The following is a 19,099-nucleotide window of genomic DNA, read 5'->3' as shown; positions in this document are numbered from 1 at the left end:
GGGATGTTAATACTGCATGGATCATAATGGCTCAGTGTAGACAATATAAGGTGCCTCCAATTACTGATACACCGTCCTGAGCAAAAACCTGAGTTAAATGAAAAGAAATACCATAAACAAATACAAATGTATCAACGTTAAAGAATCTGAAGGACAATAATAATATTGTGTGTGTATGTGAATATGAGAACAATTTGCGATCAAGGTAAACAAAAGGGTTATAAAAACAACTGTGAATGATTATTGGTGGATAAAATGTTGACTAAAAGCTGGGAGGCCTCAGGCCTACCTTGCTTGTGCTCCGGGTTTGAAATTAACCAAAATAAAAATGTAAGCTAGACACAAAGGACAACGTCAAAGACATTTCCCACAATGGATTTTCTACACGGGGGATTCTTATTGGCTGCAGATACATTTAAAGTCTTTTCCTGATGCTGATGTGTCATAATACTAGTGAGTATGCTTCCCATCTGTATCGAAACGTATGGATATATAATCAATACGTTACAAATAATGACCTGAAATTGAAATTAATTCACCTGTGACAATTCACAAAACATTTCACTTACAAAAACATTATTTACATACATGTGAAATTTGTGCTTCTAACATACTGTTGTGGTACCATCATTGTAAATGCTAATATTGAACATTGACTGAACACTGTGGTCTTGTGTCTCTGTGTTTAGCCAAACACTTCAATTTGGAAATGCATTTTTGAACTGAAAGCTAAATTTGATTCAGGCCTCATTTGATCAAAGCAAGAAGGTTGGTGCTGGTCCTTTGTTATTGATTGAATGTCATGTTAAGCAGACTTGATTGTATTTCTTAATCTTTACTACGGATATAACTAGTCAGGAGACATAACATTATCTTCAATCTTATTTCAAGTGGGAGCTGAAAAGAGAAAAGTGATCCTTTTTGATGGTTATGCACTTGGGATTCCAGTTATTCCACACTGGTTGGTCAAGTTAAAGAAAGCTTTCAATGTTACCCTTTTTAGTCCAGAGTAAGAGACCTTAAGTATCAGTCTATTTGATCACATATGAGCAAAAGGCTGCGGTTGAAGTCCAATGGCTGGTCAGCGTACACATAGTGGCCCGCTCCACGGATAGTCTGCAGGGAGGGATGAAGAACAGAAAGGGAATCAAATATGAACATGGCAGGAGAAACCCTTAACTGTCCAAAGTCTGTATGTATATGAGATACTGTATATGAACTTACAGTGATCTCCACATGTGATCGTGGCCTCATCTCTTTGATGGTGTTGCCTGAGTTGCTGTCAATGCTGGAGCGTGAGCCATAGATGATGCTTATGGGGATCGCGGGTTGAAGCTGGTCGAGTCTCGGCAGCATCGGCCTTTTAGCCAGGCCAGAGGGAAGGGTCATATTCTTAAAGGCCGATTCCCCACTGTCATAATACAGAAACGTCATCTGTTGTTATAAATTGTTATTGGACAAATAGTTCCAAAAACCTGGCGAGAGTGGCCCACGACCTGAGAGCCATTTAGGAAGAGGCATACAGAAACATACCTGGGGGTTTGCACATTTAGGTGGTAGATGTATTCTGACACTGTGTTGTCACTGAACATGGAGGAGAACTTCCTCTTGAAGTCCGGTCTCAGAATGTGGACCATAGTGGGACCTGTGGGGGGGCGCAAACGAGATGCTGAAGGGACAAATATAACCAGGCACCAACTAAGGCCAAGCATGACCTACAAGACTGAATCCCATCGGTTGGAGATTGACAAGATTGAAATCAATATTCCAAATTTTCATGGATTTTCCAAAACTTTTGGGATATTTAACCATTTTCGAAAATATTTGTAGAGCTAGAAAACACATTGTCCAATTACAATACATTTTCAGGTCCTTCAGGACTGTGAAAACTCTGAAGGTTTCAGTCAATGTCATGTTGTTTCTCATTTTCTCTCCATTTCTCTTCTCATTGAGACTCAAAATATTTCCATATTTCTCAAGGATCCTCAGGATCATGATTAAACATTAATCTGATCTAATTGCTTACAAACACACGGTCTGTCTTTGCTGTCTTGTGCTTCATTGAATCTGTCTTACCCAGTGGACCAACCAGCCGCAGGCCAGCCAGGGGGTTGAAGGGACGGATAATGGCCCCAAGAGCTTTGATCCAAACAGGGATGGGATGATCTGCCTCTGCGGTGTCATGGCACTCAGGGACACCCCAGGGCTCCACCAGGACTAAGGACTTTATTCTACAGAGCACAAAATACACGATAACCTGGTATTGGGCTTACACATATAACTTATTAGGGCTATGTCTGAACTTTTATCTCTCTAGCTTCTTCCTGATGGTCAACAATAAGGGCGGGTTACTTCAAAGCTTGATATTTATCTAATATATTCTTCCTGGGTTTTGCATTGCATCTGATAGACAGAAAGCTTATCATTCACCTTTGAGATTCATGTGATGACATAGGCCAGTATAAACTTTTTCATTATCACTTTCACATGTTGCTGTCTTATTCAACAACCCTGCTGTTCTGTACTCACTTTCTATTTTTGTTTAAGACTGAACAACATTTTCAACAACATCACATATCCAAAGAAAATAAGCAAACAAATCCAAGACAGCTGAAGCCCACAGCAGAATAAAGTCCATCTGCTAAACTTCCCTCACCTGTCTGGGTATTTCATTGAGTATGACACAGCCAGGTATCCTCCCAGATTGTGTCCCACCAGTATCATCTTTTCCAGGCCGAGTTTTCCCCTCCACTGCTCTATTGCCTCCACAAACTGGTCCTCTGCCTCCCGGGGGTCCGTGGGGAACGTAGGCCTGCTACTTTGGCCGAAGCCTAGCAGGTCCAGAGCGATGACAGGTCGGAGCCGGGCGAGCTCATCCAGGTTGTGAGCCCAAATGCCCACACCTCCCCCGAACCCATGCAGAAGAACCAAAGGGGTTTTGTCTTTCACATTGTCACAGTTAAATGTTAGGGTCCACAGCTGGTTGCCATGAGAGATGGAGATGTAGCGTCTTGAAAAAGTACTTTTAACACCTGGATAACAGACAGGCAGACAGTGATTTTGTTATTATTTATATTCATTGGAAGGGAGATAAGAACCTAGTTAACTTGTCCAGTACAGTTTGATTTTTAGTGACTTTTATATTATTACTATTTATTATTATTACTATTTAATATTGCTTTGTATGGGCTTACATCGCAGCATCCTGTCCTCTGCAGTCTTAAGCTGGCTCTGAGAGGTGGGACACCATGATGGCAGCCAGTTGGGGATCCACCACCACCTAAAACATAAAGAAGAACAACTTACATCATTAGATTTAGGAGTACAATCTCAACAAAAGCATCTTTATAAGAAGGGGCATGTGAGATGGCCTTTGACTGAATGTTAGCATGTGTTGCCAGTAGGAACCCCACATCAGATGACACTGGAAACTGGAGCGTGTAGATGTGTGTATGATCAGTTTGGTCTGCTGTGTATCAATTACAGGGTACTTTCCAGCCAAGCAAGCTGCTATTTCATAGACAGACTGTACTGTAAGGACATAACAGTACAGGGCTGCAGAGGTTATGGGACAAAATGATCAAACAGGCTTTCATGGTAGTTTGGGATCTATGGGTTTGTCTAATTCATTTCTATAGGCAGCAGTTTCAGTCACTAAAAGATTTATTCGGCTGATTTCTCTTGGTTGTAATCTCTTTACAGGATTGACAAGGCTGCTGGGTCTGCCTCAGTGTGCAGAACAGAGAGGTTACCTTAATGTGGTGTCCAGGTAACCCCTCATGTTGCCGAGCAAACTGTGAAATCCCGGAGCAGCCAGTATTCTCTGAACAACCCTGGAGGTAAACAAAAATATAACAAAATGTAGAACAGGGACAACAAACACTGACACTAAAACCAGTTTGACGCAGGACAGAGAGGCAGCGTTTTTTTGCAGTTCAACCAAACACTCAGCAAGGAGTCTGTGAAGGTTGTTAGTAATCCAGGTCATGGTATCCAAGGAAAGTTGATTCACAGGCAACTAGACTTGGTAGTGAAGACTTGAAGTTGTTTCTTCAGTTCTGTGTGAGCGCCCCTGTAGCCCTTTAAGAAGCTCTGGTAGTTAGGCAGACTATACAGATCAGGTGGCCAGGTAAAATCATCACTACAGTTCTGTGATGGTCTGCAGGTTCTCTATGGAACATGATTCTCGAGTTTATCTTGTTGGCTTCGCTCCTGCATTATCTTGGGTCTCAGCATGCTTTGCCTCTCACTCCTCTCCCTACTCGGAGCTTTACATTTCATGTACTGCACTATGCATGATTGAAATGCCAAACCTTTCCCAAACCTTTAATGTATTCAAACAGATGTGACATGTATAGTTCACTACCAAACACAAAAAAATAAACTTCTATACAAAAAGCATTATAGTCATTTACATCGATTTCAATAGCTTTGATTCACTGAAACGTAATGTTGTTGTGCACCACCAGGAGGCCATCCAAATGACACCAGTGACATTCGTACCACCGTTTGAGAACCATTGGGGAAACGTGTTCTATATCAACAGTAAAACAAATATTCAGAACCGTTAAATAGGCCTTCTAAGAACACGACACCTTCAGATTTATTATAGAGTGTATTTGTTTTTAGTTGTGGGGTTAACTGGCGTATAATGCGAACCTGTTAAATAACCCTAAATGACAATACAACAACATCTCTGAGCTTATCGTCTGTTTACCTGAAGTGAGGAGCTTGACTTTGCCAATGTGTAACAATGACATGGCAGATAGTTTGACGAAACTACACGCGGGGGGAAAACAGAAGCATAAACTTCCCTTTCGGCTCCTTCCCTAACATTTGTCAACAGCGTCGGGACAGACTTACCCTGTGTTTGCTAACTCTACTGGCTCCCTTAGCTCGGCCATTCTGCTGACACTCCTTGTCGACACTCGCTGAGACTTCAACGTCACATCGGCAGCATTTAAAGCGTTTGATTCTGTTTACTATGACTCCGCCGGGCAGGGTCTTTGCCCCGTCCACGTTCACTAAACCCTCGCCCGCCCTCTCAAGTTTAATCTTAAAGCAAAACAAGCGCTCCTAATGACCGTGTCAGAACCATTGCGGAACAAGCGTTTCTGTCCTAACACTGCTTAGTGTCGGAGGCGATAGCGCTGGTAAGTAGCATAGATACATTTTTGTACTTTAATGACAAGAATCAAAGCTTATTTGTTAGTGGTTTCAGCTATTGACACACCCGGAACTATTACAAAATGTACAAAAGCAGGTTATTTCGTTGTGAGTCGCTCTCTAATCTTGGTCCATGACTTTACACGTCAGCCATAATTAAGTACCATTTCAAAGCCTGTCCTGTCATTTCATATGTAAATATAACGAAGTGTTCCTCCAAATAACATTATATATTAGCAATAGTGACATGACAATTTGAATTTGGATAATTAGACAATAAATCTGCAAATACAAAAAAAAAAAAATCTGTGCTAATAGTCTACCTAAATGTGTGTTTTGGAAGCGTTAACTGTAGTAGTTAACTGAGTTAGATCAAATATACTTAAATGTAATGTTAACCCTAAATTTGTCTTGAATTCCATTACATTATGGTGCAAAAACAGAAAAATCTCTCATATTTCGTTTCATCCTGAGCAGCTAATAAAGACAGTATATGACAGTTATATTTAATATAATATATATCAATATACAATGCCACATTTTCCTAGTTTAATCATATCATGCAGAGGCGACATTGATCTCAGGTTAAGGGTCTTAACTTGATGTGAAAGGAGGTGACTTTTGCACAACAGTTTCTACTATCAGAAACATTGAACACACAGCAGTTTCTGTCCCTTTGACATAAACCTTTCAGCACTCCACCTCTTCAGTGACACTCCAAAGATAGCCGTCACAGAGCTTAAGTGAATTTGCATTGCTCAGATTTAAAGCCGTTATTTAATCAACAGAGTTTGCTTCACAGTCTAAGCCTGGAAACGAGATAATCATGAAAAACTTAATTTGTATGGAATCCTCCCCTGATTTAGTATCTTTGAACTGCATCTTGTGACATTCGTTGTTGTAATATGGCCTTTTTGCAAACAAACATTAAGTATAGCAATATGAGAATCTTCACGTTCCTTACCAAAGTTTGAGCTAAATACGTAAAACTTGATGTAACCATTCAGAATATCTTAAAATGAATAAAAGCTTAACCTGAGTATTTGGTCACGTTTATGTGAATTTAAACTTTCCGAGTCCTTTTAAAATACTTTGTCCGTTAGGGTAAGTCTGGAAAAGTTTGCGGTGAAATAGAACTTTGTTTGGTTTTCCTCATTTTCTCAATGAAAGCTTTCACGCTGCAGGACTCTCTCTCCTCTGGTGAAGGCTGTGTAGAGAAGGTGTATGCCAACTCACTCATTCTCCTGACCCTGACCTTGTTAGTGTGAAAGGTGAAGGGAAGCTGGTGGTTTCTGTCATGGTGTGGCTGATCGTAGTAACATCCTCCCCCTTGATATTTTATCCCTCTTCACCCGGCCCTTATCCAGCACCCCACACCCTCTGGTCTCAGCTGTCTGTGTCAGTAACCTGGATCTCTCTATTCACACACACATACATACACACTCGCACACAGCAAGACGTAACACACGTTTCATACTTATTGGCACACCACACACGCACACAAAGTCGTTCTGTGTTCAGATTTGGAGATTACTAATGAAAACAGTGTCAAAGGTGATGAAAGTCTTTCTGGCTGGCACTGGACTGTTGCCATACCTGACACGCCTTTAATAAACTTGTCGCTGACATTGATAGAATATTAACTTTGACTGGGGCACAATATTTGGTTGACAACTTATTTTAAAATGTGTAATGAAGGAAGTGGTGTAACATGAATCTTTAATGAATCAAAGAAATCTTAAAGAGATTCATCCTGAATTAGATTTTGCACCAATATATCCTACTTTTCTCCCAGCTCACTCTCAAATTGTCAAAATAATGATAATTAGAAATAGCATCTGCACCTGCCAGATGAAGAAATGCAAATGTACTTTATTCATAATTGTACTTGAGGAGGCAAATAGGGAGATTTAGACCCTTCAGACACAGATGAAATTACAGATGTTTAATTGTTTGGCCTACTTTTAACCTGGTATCCTACTATGACAAGTAACAACTACAAACCAATATGAAGGTCCAACATGCTGCCTTCATGTGTTCCTTGTAAGCTTTCACTTCCCATTTCACAGTCAAGTGTTTTTGGTCGAGAATAAACCAAGTAATGGGAGAAGGAAGACATATTCTCAAGAATGAATCCCTCCCTTGTTTCTGCACCAGGTGCCCTCAGAGAGGGGAAAATGCAAGGGCCATCAGTGGACCACTATGGCTCCAGGTTCACTCCTCTGGTGGTGTTGGAGCTCGGCCCAGACACCAAGGAGGAAGCCATCGCTTGGCTCCTGAGCAGGATACGAGACCAGCAACAGAATGGAGGTATGGAAGCTGAAGTACATCTACTTCTCTTTCTCATGTGGTTCATATGATCTTGAGATACATGTATTGTTTATAAATGTGTCCTTCTCCCAGGGGCTGAGCTGCTGGTGGAGCAGCTGGGCCCTGGAGTGTGTGTTGAAGAGAAGGAAAATCCCAATGTGTTCCTGGTGGGTGCATCCTGGCAGAGGCTGCTGTCTGGTGCTGAGGAAGTGGGGCTCTTCAAGGAGTTTAACGACGGATCGATGAGAGCTTTCACCTGCTCCAATAAACACAACTTTATAGACTTTAAAGGTAGAGTGCAGGACATTGTTTGCATGAAGGCTAGAGTTTGCCATTTTGATTATATGCCAGTAAACAAATATTAAGCATATACTTCACCAATCTTTCCTCTTAGACACACACGTGAAACTGCTGCTGTAGCGATGTGTTGTGTTGGCTGTTGGTTTCTGATCTGCTCTGTCTGTTCAGGGGACGGTGATGGCTTCATCAGTATGGCTGAGTGCCAGTACATCATAAAACATGAACTGGATACATTGCGAGCCAAAGATGAGACTCATGTACCAGGACACACCCAGGCCAAGCTCTATCCAGGAAAATCCATCAGTAAGTCTCTGCCCATCTCTCTGTAATGGCCTCTCTCACTTCAGCTTCTCTGATGCTGCTACACTGTTTTGTCAGACAAGAGAACAAATTCACGACAAAGTGATCATTTGAAATTTCACCAATAGTAATTAATACACAATACCTAATTTAGACCAATCTAAATATCGGACCAAAGTAGACGAGTTGATAGTCAAACATGAACTTTTTTCCTTCTTTGAATGCTGGATACTTGACGAAATTGATTGATAAAAATCTCTGTTCCTTATCTCATTATGTTGACAAATAATTTAGAATATGTCGTAAGCCGTCCCTGGCTCGTATTCTATTATTGGATGTGTCCTTCCCTGCGTCAGTGCCCAGCCTTCCATCAAGTTTTGTCAACGACAGATGCAAACGTAATCATCATGGCCAAAGGAAATGAACAATATAACTAATAGGAGTGTAATCAAGAAAAGTAGTAATGAAATACTAATCAAGGGATGTAAAATCAGCAGGAATTCCTTTCTATTCCAGCTTCTAACAGGATGTGACAGGTGAGGTTTGGCAGGCATTGTGGCAGCCACTCTCTTTATCCTGCGGTAGATTGTGAAGTTACTTATCCAGCTTGTAGAGGGAGCACAACTCTATATCTGAACACAGCCCGTCTCTCCCACGGATGCATCTCTACCCCGCCCCACTTTTGCTCCTCTCTTTGTCTTTCTTGCTCTCTCCCATCGCTGCATTATGGAAACAATAAATATGCAAATGTGGTGAATTATTTCTAAAGTGAGATAAGGAAACAATGAAGGTGCGGAGCAGATAGGCTGCTTCTATTCACTGCAGGAGTTTGCCAAATCTTGTAAAAGCCCAATGTAATCATTTCTGACAAATGAAGCACTCGAGAAAGAGCAGATGGAATGGTGGTACGCTTTATGTACTTGTATTTTGGCACTGTCTATTAGACAATAGAAATGATTGTTATAGACCATAAAGTGTATTCTGTATATTCAGTTGGGTCCCGGTTATTTTCTGGTGTCTTTATTTAGAGAATGAAGTTGCATATTGGGAAAGATTAGAGATTAGAGAAATGGAGCTATAATGGAATTACACCAACTTCAACTAATGGATGAATAGATAGATTGTACTTACATAGTGCCCTTATCCAGAGCACAAAAAGGTAATTAAATAGGAGAACAAACTCCTGTTTCTTGTTGACATCTGAGTTCGCAGACTGCAGTCGAAGGGCATCCTGATCCAAGTGTTTCCTCTCCATGAAAAGGAGGAACTGAAGAGACTTTCATTTTCCTGGTATCAAAAGGTGAAGGTGGCCCTCCAGCCTCTTGGTAAGTCAGAGAAAGACCAATTGTCTCCTATTGTGAATTGTGTCTGTGAGTCTGTGTGTCTTTGTGAGTTCAGCTTTTGCAGATAAAGAATGTTTGTCTCATACCTTCATACATGAGCTCTGGTTTATTTATTTTTTCGCTTTTTGTTTAATTCATTTAATTAAAACTGCTCCCTGTTTTTCTTTCCCATTCCATTCCCTTCCTGCAGATGACATCAGACACTATTTTGGCGAGGGCCAGGCTCTGTACTTTGGTTTCCTGGAGTACTTCACCTTTGCCTTGGTGCCGATGGCTTTCATCGGAGTGCCTTACTATCTGTTCGACTGGGAGGACTACGACAAATACGTCATCTTTGCTGTGTTCAACTTGTTTTGGTGCACTCTTATCTTGGAGGTAGGCGAACTAAGCTTCATTATAAAAGAATATCTCAAATGGTTGAAGGGATTGTTAGCTGACAGCTACATTGATGAGCTACATGACAACAGTAAAATGTGAACTCTCTCCTAGTTATGGAAGCGGCGCAGTGCCTCACTCTCCTATCAGTGGGGCACACTAAGCAGGAAGAAGGCATTTGAAGAGCCTCGGCCCGGTTTCCACGGCATCCTGGGATTCAACCCTGTGACAGGCCGGGAAGAGCCTCTTTATCCCAACGCCAAGAGACAGCTCCGTATCTACCTTGTCTCCCTGCCCTTCGTCCTGATCTGCCTGTACCTGTCCCTCCATATTATGATGATTTACTTTGAGATGGAGGACTGGGCTCTGGCGGTCCACGCTGAGGATCCCACTTTCTGGACAGGCGTACTCTCCTTCATCCCCAGTATTATCTATGCGGTGGTGATAGAAATATTGAACCTGATCTACAGATATGCAGCTGAGTTCCTCACTGAGTGGGGTGAGTTGTGAGTATTCATCATAGTTATAGAAGACATCTGCAGTATGAAGGGAGTGGTGAAACATGAATATTTAATGAATCAAGCTACCTCCTTTTGAAAGAAGACCTGGAAAAACTAAACTATAAACAGTAAATTAAGTTGAAATGAAAAAAATAAAGGCTAAAGCAAATGTGGCCCATTTGAGGCAGCTTATGTTGAAGACCTTTCAAAGTAAAAGCGATCAAAAGGTGATTAGTGCAGAAAATGGCTTCCAAGCACACATGTTTGTCTTCAAGCACCGCCTGTAACAAATTCACATTGCACATTAAATTCAGTTTATGAGTCATCAGGTGCAGCATTGAGCACGTGAAAACAATAGTAAATTCAAAATTGGAACCTTGCCTCTAGTAGGTGAAGGAGAAAATGATGTTGTGAGTGTTGAGGGTCTCGGGAGCACATTTCTGTTTTGCTTTAATGGTTTTTGCTCTTTGTTTTTAGAGAATCACAGGCTAGAGACATCGTATCAAAACCACCTGGTCCTCAAAGTGTTGGTAGTGAGTATAGAAGCCGTGTTACTCATGATTCAAACCCTGCAGAGTTCAGTGTACAGCTTTCCTTGTCAACACTGTTCATCATTGTCATTTTAACTCATTTCTCCTCAGTTTAACTTCATCAATTGTTTTGCCTCGCTGTTCTACATCGCCTTCATAATGCAGGATATGGTGCTGCTCAGACAGGTAAGCACTTCCTCTTCATTCTTCATCTCTATGTTTTCTTAGGTGTTTGTTTTCCTTCCTTCCTTCCGTCCTACCTCCCTTCTTTCCATTCCTCCCCTTTCCTTGTTTCCTCTCCCCTTTCTACCTTCCCTCAATCCTTCACATTTCTTTCTAGTTTCACTCTTCCTATACTTCACTCTACTTTTCTTGCTCTGGTCCTTCTTTCCCTTCGATCCCCTTGTTTGTATGTTTTGTAATGAGCCTCTTCTTCTGTCCTCTTCGTTCCTTCTCTTTACCCAGAGTCTGGCCACCTTGTTGATTACCAGTCAGATCCTGAATCAGTTCATGGAAGCCTTCCTGCCCTACTGGCTCCAGAGGAGACGAAACAAGAAGATGATTCGCAAAGTCCAGACAAAGAGAAGACTGGAGGACACGGAGCTCCCCCTGGCTGAGCAGGTCCGGTTGGAGGCCGACATGAGTTCTTACCTGGTATGTACGCAAAAACTCTAAAAACGATCCAGTGGTTAGATTGTATCTCATTGTAGGATCACGTCTCCCTCATTTCTCTGTATCCTCTCTCAGGGGACGTTTGATGACTACCTGGAGATGTTCCTGCTGTTTGGCTATGTCAGTCTGTTCTCCTGTGTTTACCCTCTGGCTGCTGTGCTGGTGGTGCTGAACAACGTCACCGAGGTTTACTCTGATGCCTTCAAGATGTGTTATGTGTTCAAACGGCCTTTCTCTGACCCGGTAGCGAACATAGGGGTCTGGCAGGTAAGAAGAAAAAGACGATGTCGAGTATATGAACCTCAATTGAAAACATGAACTTCTAATGATGTTTAGAAACCTCAGAATAGGAAATCATCATCATACTTCAAATATGTTGGCCAGTAACTAAACATGTGACCTCTATTGTTACCATAGCGCTATCTTTCTCTTTCTTAGCATTATTGACTGTGTTTTTTGGAGTTAAATCCCAAGTGCTGCTCAGTCTGTCTCTTCCTTGTCTCCCTGTCTCCCAGCTCGCCTTTGAGGCCATGAGCGTGATCGCCGTAGTGACCAACTGCGCGTTGATCGGCATGTCTCCGCAAGTCAAGGCTTATTTCCCCGAGTCAGAGACGCAGCTCATACTGTGGATCGTGTTTGTTGAGGTAACCTGCACGCACAGAAACACACATACATGCACACATACGAGGAAGTAGGCCTTTGTTGTTTTGGTATTTGGAGTTTTGAGACTGTTTTACTGGATCAATATTGGTCAGATAAAGCCTGATCACTTTCACAGAGATAGGTAAGAGAGATCCACTGTCCTCTCTTGAAGAGGTGGAAGCTTTAAAGTCAAGTCCACTATTTCTATCGTCATTCTCTGTGTGATTTTGATTGGAGGGTCAATTGGAGTTTGTGTCACTAGATGGAGCCAGAGTGAAAAAAATTTAAACACAAATTTGCCAAGAGATGGAGAGAGCCGGAAAGATAAACGGACAAAGATGGAGAGATCGAGGGGGAAAGACATTAATGTTTATTGCTGTGTGAATGTGTGTGTTGTGGGAAGAAGCTACATGTGTGAGGCTGTGAGAGACGAGAAGAAAGCAGAGAGGGGATGGGAGAGAGAGGGAGTGATTGTGTTTGTGTGTGAAGAGGCAGAAGTCTGTGTAGGAAAAAAGGTTATAATGTTCAAGTCATCTTCATATGAACATCATTTGAACATGATATAACAATAATAATAATAGTAACGGTAATTATAGCCACAAGCAGTAATTGCAGGGTTTAAGCAGGTGTGTCAGTTTGATGCAGGGTAACGTCTTCTTCTGTGTCTCTAAGACCGCAAAGCTCATGCAAGTGTAAAGACAATTCATTGAAGCATGTTTGCCTTTTTATGAAATTGCTTTATTTATTTTGGTTAGACTCCCCCACAAATTACAGCACAGCAAATTAAAATAACATTTTTTAACTTCCCCAGACACAGATAGAGCAGTGACTAAAGAGATAATGATGTCATTCAGGTCAGTTGGTGTGGTGATCCCGTGTTGTTACAACATGAATCTGAATGTTCTTCCTCTTGCATCAGCCTCAGTCCAACATGTCACCACTGTTCTCGTAATGTTGGCTGACGTAAACGTAAACTACATCGCGGCCTCACTACTGCTAAGGCTGTAATAATAGCAAAAGAACAGTCCAGAGGAGACGGGAGCAAAGCAACGCAGGGAGCACGACACCTCCAATCCATTCTCGCCTCTTCAAATTGTCTCCTGGGCTGAATGGAAGTGAACATGACTTTTTTATAGTAATACACAGCCCCGGGGTGATGTTCTCTGGTCTGACACATGTTCTGCCCTCTCACCTGAATATGAAGGCGCTGTTCTGCTGTTTGGCTGTTATTCTGTCTGTGTGTCCAGATCAGCAGCAGAGAGTCCAGTGAAAATGAATGAAAATGAAATGAGGGAATACACTACTGTGTGTGTGTGTGTGTGTGTGTGTGTGTGTGTGTGTGTGTGTGTGTGTGTGTGTGTGTGTGTGTGTGTGTGTGAGAGAGTCACAACTGATTGTACATCTAAGCCTCAACAAATACACCCTTTCTCTCCCTCTCTCTCTCTCGCTCACACACACAGGCTATTAAATCGATGGGACAGCAAGAACAATCATAGCCGGGGTTGTGCAATCTTAAGCTGTGAGTGGTGGCTACACACAGAAACACACATACAGGTGTTGTTGGCCTTTGCCGAAGCCCTTTTTCCCCTCCAGCTGTTAGCGGGCCTGTGAGTGCATGTGCTGCTTCTCTCCACCTCCAGAGGAAACCTGTCTCTATTAGTGCTGCGCTTTAGGGATTCACACCTCTCTCATTGTCTTTGATAAGTGTTTGAAATGTGTGTAGCTTGTATCAGTCATCATCTTGTGTCCGCTCAGCAACTCACAGGCACAGCTCACCTAAAGACGTCAGTGAAAGTGGGCGGAGCGACGGAAGCTCAGGGACGCCAAACGCAAAAACAAAGTGATTCAGATTGAAGTCAAATCATTCAGCTTCCCTCTCTCTCTCTCTCTTGGTTATGGGATGAGGCGGGCGCACCGGCAGTGCCTCGTCACTTTGCAGCCGCGGTGCGATGATACCTGGATAATTACTGTATAGGGCTTACACACACCACTGAGCAGTAACTAGGCAACCAGCCAGACTGTTCCAATCTATCCTGTCAGTGCAGTGGAGCCAACAGAACGCCGACTCTGCACCAGCACTCCTCACAGATCTCACAGATCAGGAAAAATATGGTTAGAACCTGACGGCGAGCACCTTTTGTCCTTTTCCTCTGCCGTCTATGTGACAAAGAGAAGGCAGGTATTTATTATGAACGTGTAGCCTGTGTTGTGTGTTTGCACGCTGGGTTGTCCTGCTGCAGTGCCGCCTGAAACACAGCAAAACAGAACACAGCACAAGCTTCACTCTGACTTTCACCAGAACTGTGTCTGTCAAAGGTTCCTCCAACACTCGGAGGTGATTGGATGTGTGTTGTGCAGTCGGGCTGTACTGACCTCCAGGGCCTCCAGTAAACAGCTGTAACTCAATCTGATTAAATGCAGGATGACTGCAATGCATCATGACACACTGACTGATCAAAATGCACTGAGACACTGAGAGATGGTTCTGTAACACCCTCAGCTGTTCCACCTAAAATGGAACGACTCACACTCAAATTCAACAATGCGAGTTGTATCAGCACAGATTTCCATGTCTTTGGTAAACAGTGTAAGAGTGTCAGGGCCGTATTGATAAAGCTTTAGCAGACGCAGACAGATCAGTGTAGCTCCGTACCCTCAGAGCCGTCGTGTCGTTGCAGCTCATCTCCTTAAGGAACTTCATTTCAGACTTGCAACATGACTGATCCAGTTGTTATCTGCTGTCTGTCTCTCCAGCCTTTAGCCCGGGGTGCTCTCACACAAAGTTGAGTTTGTGCAAGCAGAGACATTTTGAGACCGAAGACTGGTATATAAATCAATTTCTGCTCTTGAATTGACACACTAGGCTCTTGGAGGAAGATAGGAATCTCTCTCCATACACTGACTGGTTTCAAAGGTCCAGGGACAGACGCTGAAGTGAGTTGCTGAACTCTTTGCAGTATCATAGTTGTAATCCTGCTGTTCAGTGTTTGAACGTTTGTTTCAATTAAACCGTGATCAAATGCTCAGAGACTGAACACGCCAGAGAGCACCAGTGTGGGTAGAGATGAGATATTTCGGACTCCATTAGAGACCTTTGACTAGCATGTTATTGGTGATGAAGCCCAGTGTGAATGCAGGAGGAGACCCTGGGCTTCATGAAGGTGAAGGAGGAAATAAATCAGGTGGTATTATTTAGCCAGACTCATCTCCTCAGTGCGGCAATGACAATGAGAATATATATCAGACGTTCTTGTGTTTGATCACCTCTGTTGTGACAGACTCCAGTGGATTTAGTGTCTGAGGTCTTACAAAGAACAAGTTCACCTTCCTCTTTAACGGCACACACGTTCTCCTTCCTGTCTGAGCCGCTCAAACTCTCCGTCAGCACAGAGACAATATCATTATCATTTAGCCCTGAATAGCATTTAGCAATCAACTAAGAGCTGAGTGTTTTTGTGCAGTTTCAATCCGTTTTGAGAAGTCACTAACATGAGGGATTTCTGTGATTGTTTGTCTTGTTAATTGGCGGAGCGGCTGCTTGTGAGGTTTTTTAATCCTCCTAAAATAATTGAAGAGCAGCGATCAAATCTTTATTTATCACCACGACTCAAAGCTGGGATTTGTTTTTGGCAATTTTTTGTGCCAACCAAATAGAAATTGTCTAGTTTAACAGATCTCAACAGTTTGCCAGTAGAAGCTCATGGGAATCACACATCTGATCTGATCTCACACACACACACCGTTCATTACATCCTGCATACATGAAGCCATTACTGAGATGAGAGAGAGAGAGAGAGAGGGGGCGCTGAATCAAGGGAGGGATGTGTGTGTGTGTGTGTGTGTGTGTGTGTGTGTGTGTGTGTGTGTGTGTGTGTGTGTGTGTGTGTGTGTGTGTGTGTGTGGCTTTATGCCATTGTGGTAGAATTAACAGTGTTTGAAAATGATCATGTAATCTCTAGAATGACCGACTATTTTTCAGTCATATACATCAAATTGTATATTGTACTCTATTGTATTATAAGAGTTAGTTCTCTTGATGTTGATCTCTATGGTGATCGTTTTAATCCCTCCGTGTCGTTCTGTGATTTCAGCACGGACTGCTGGCCTTCAAGTTCATCCTGACCTTCCTCATCCCTGACGTTCCCAAACACATCCAGATCAAACTGTCCCGCCTGGAGTTTGAATCGCTAGAGGCTCTTAAGAAAAAGGTAAACTCTTGCTTCACAGTGCCTGGATGGGAGTTTGATTCAACATGAAGCAGTGCCAAATGAGTCCAGGCTGTAATGAGGCTGCAGATTCCCTATTTGTTAACTCTCAGGATATGTTATTGCATGAATTCATTAGCTTCTCCCTGAGATGAAGGATTGTCTCTGTAGCTCCCCCAAGGAATGACTGTGCATGGTTAGTGCCTGAAGGAGTCTGTTGGTATTTAACCGTTGCGTTTTCCTTGAGTCATCAGCACTGAAGCTAAATGCCGCCTCAGCACAAACCCCCTGTGTATCATTTTATGGGAGGAGAATGGTTAAGAACGGCGTCGCCCCCCTTTGCCAGAGGCACAGAGGAATTAATTGATTAAACTGTAATTCTGCCAGGATTGCTGTCTAGGGAACAGGAGGGGCTCAAAGTTGTAGATCATAATTTATTAAACCGCAACCAGGAACTAATGGGAAAGGCTTCATAGCTGACTGGAATGATGAAGGTGAATCTAAAACCTGTACAGGACATCCAGTCAGGGCAGATGGCCGTTTAGATCCCGGTCCTGCCTGAGGTTTCTTCATGTTCCCTGCTCTGTATGTACAGGGCCTCCAGGTAACGCCTGTTGTGTTGAGTTGAGTTGAACACCTCCATGTATACATCAACCCACATCAACCCCCTCCCTCCATCCCTGTATAACCTTGGGCACAAATCCCCTGGATGGAACTTTCATGCATGGAGAAGTGTGAAAAGATCAAACCTGCCATTTTCTGGATCAGGCTTGATTTCACAGTTTCACTCCAGCTAACATGGAGACGAGCTCAGCCATCCAACTTCAGTGACCTTTGATCCGGGCCGAGACATTTGCTGTCAGCCAGAGCAGAAACAAACAATGCCTGCCTGTCATTCCAAGGTCTCTCTGCGGCTCTCTGGGATGATAACAAACAGCCCGGCTCTGTCCTCAGCCCTCTAACTCCACCCGCCTGATCCTGTCCAGGCCCCCCAATGTCATTTTCAAAGCCTTCCTAATGTCATTTCACAAGACAGAGGAGAGAAAGCTGTGTGCTGCACTCAGGCACTGAGATATAAAACAAGCCTCTTCTTCTGGAGGGTGGCTCATTACAGCAACCACACATCGGCCCAAACCTTGACTGAGCAATGATTTCCACAGCGTATGCATATGATGTGTTCTCTCTCTGTTTGCGTCTGCTTGGGTTGAAGGTCCAAACACAAAGAAACACCCAAAGAACACGAGTCCAAGCACCACAAAGCAGTCTGATTGTGAGCTATGCCAGACCTCCTCAGGATGAAGTGATCAATGAGACGAACACAAACCTGCCTCCTCCCTCCTCCACATTACCATAGAGCTTATTAGAGTTACATTTGATGGTATTGGATGTTAATCAACCAGATGGTTTGTGGGAAGATGGATTGTTTTTTTGGCTCTTGTTTGATTAAAAAAGTAAGAGGAATGGTCACCTTCCCTCAGATGCCACCTCGTCTCCTAACAGTGCAGCACCAATTTTTTTCTCTCCAGCAATCAATACAACTGTTCTGTTTCCTTCTCTGTGTTACAGAAAATGCTAGAAGCCAAGGAACTCAGCAAGACAGCCCAGTGAGGAGGAGAGGAGAGGAGAGGAGAAGACATTCACACAGCTTTAACCAAATCACACTACTGCTTACACAACTCATGCGCACGTGTTCAAAAGAAAGCGTATGTGTTTGATTTAGAGGTGTGATGTATTATCTGCAGTATCCTCACTTTGTCAATGCAATTATGGATTCCTTTAGTTTTGAGTGCTTCTCTTATGTGGTGTGGTCGGTAAATCACACTGTACTGTAATCAGGGTTTATTTACGGTTGGTATAACGTACAAGTTCTGCTCTTGTAGGTGGTTGAGGGATTTAACCTGCTGCTGGAAAGCTACTGTAGCAAATGTTCATCATGTTGTCACCATCTTTGTGTTATTGGGGGTGGAGTTCTATTGAGCATGTGTAAGAACTGAATCCAATGTTCAGCACATCCTACTCCTTCATGTTTTTAGTCTCCACATGCTCACTTGGGCTCCTGATCACCAAGAAACTCACTGTAATTCTGGGGATTCTGCAATTTGGGGGCCTGTTTGTCAGCCAATTTAATGTTTGCACACATATAACTGTAATTACCCGTGAAGAGTGAGGAGCTACAGGGTGAGTGGAGTGGAGTGGAGTGTGTACAGTTATTACATTGAACCACAGCAGTATACGGGCCTCCAGCTATAAGTACACCCTCTAGGCTAGGATGGCTATAGAAGCTGCTCAGAAACAGGTGGCTGGGTTTAGTTTCTGCTTTAATTCAACACTCCAAGAGATCAGGACAGGCTGCAGTGCTTCAGTCTGTGGTCTTTGCATGTGGACAGACAGGGTTTCGGTCAGAGCTTGGCTTTGTTTCTTCCATGAATGAATGAATGTTACTTGAAGGTATTATAACTTCAGCCGTGCAATCTTCTAACACCCCTGGTGCCTTGAAATGCATTTTCTTTTGTGTGTATATGCCCTCTGCCCACTGGTATTTACATTATTAAATGTATTTAAACTGTTTTGGCTCAAAGAAGATCAGTGTCTGTGCCCGTCTGTGTGCTCAGATTAAGGACTGAACCAAAGTTTGACCCAATGTGGAAGAACCCAGAACATGTTGGTGCTGCAGGGAACAATTGGAATTTATAAAATGCATACAGTGTTCAAGTTTTAAAGTACATTGGGGACTTCAGAGTCGTTTTCCCGAGGTG

The 19,099-nt window shown here is 42.9% G+C and overlaps 2 protein-coding genes across 3 annotated transcripts; one reads left to right on the top strand and one right to left on the bottom strand.

Moving 5' to 3' along the window:
• Positions 1-806: 806 nt before the first annotated feature.
• abhd5a (abhydrolase domain containing 5, lysophosphatidic acid acyltransferase a) lies at positions 807-4,939 on the bottom strand. 2 transcript variants are annotated; one of them, XM_076153891.1, is made up of 8 exons: positions 4,864-4,939; positions 3,753-3,833; positions 3,195-3,280; positions 2,657-3,032; positions 2,077-2,231; positions 1,534-1,645; positions 1,225-1,411; positions 807-1,116 (listed from the first exon to the last, which is right to left on the bottom strand). In XM_076153891.1, exons 1-8 carry the CDS (start codon positions 4,902-4,904, stop codon positions 1,027-1,029), a joined length of 1,128 nt encoding a protein of 375 aa, XP_076010006.1. In that variant the 5' UTR covers positions 4,905-4,939; the 3' UTR covers positions 807-1,026. The 2 variants fall into 2 exon arrangements, with proteins under 2 accessions (XP_076010006.1, XP_076010007.1); XM_076153892.1 differs by lacking the exon at positions 4,864-4,939 and adding an exon at positions 4,718-4,857.
• Positions 4,940-5,093: 154 nt separating this feature from the next.
• ano10a (anoctamin 10a) lies at positions 5,094-18,924 on the top strand. The gene is made up of 14 exons (XM_076153687.1): positions 5,094-5,153; positions 7,324-7,476; positions 7,570-7,767; positions 7,945-8,079; positions 9,282-9,401; positions 9,610-9,794; positions 9,909-10,293; positions 10,772-10,827; positions 10,936-11,010; positions 11,290-11,478; positions 11,572-11,763; positions 12,012-12,140; positions 16,230-16,346; positions 17,910-18,924. Exons 2-14 carry the CDS (start codon positions 7,344-7,346, stop codon positions 17,949-17,951), a joined length of 1,956 nt encoding a protein of 651 aa, XP_076009802.1. The 5' UTR covers positions 5,094-5,153; positions 7,324-7,343; the 3' UTR covers positions 17,952-18,924.
• The last annotated feature ends 175 nt before the right edge of the window (positions 18,925-19,099 follow it).

The sequence above is a fragment of the Genypterus blacodes genome, unplaced genomic scaffold (assembly GCF_046128005.1).
Source record: "Genypterus blacodes isolate CSIRO-AG114 ecotype Tasmania unplaced genomic scaffold, CSIRO-AGI_Gbla_v1 ptg000059l_1, whole genome shotgun sequence".
NCBI classification, from domain to species: domain Eukaryota; kingdom Metazoa; phylum Chordata; class Actinopteri; order Ophidiiformes; family Ophidiidae; genus Genypterus; species Genypterus blacodes.
This window is presented reverse-complemented; position numbering and strand designations above follow the sequence as displayed.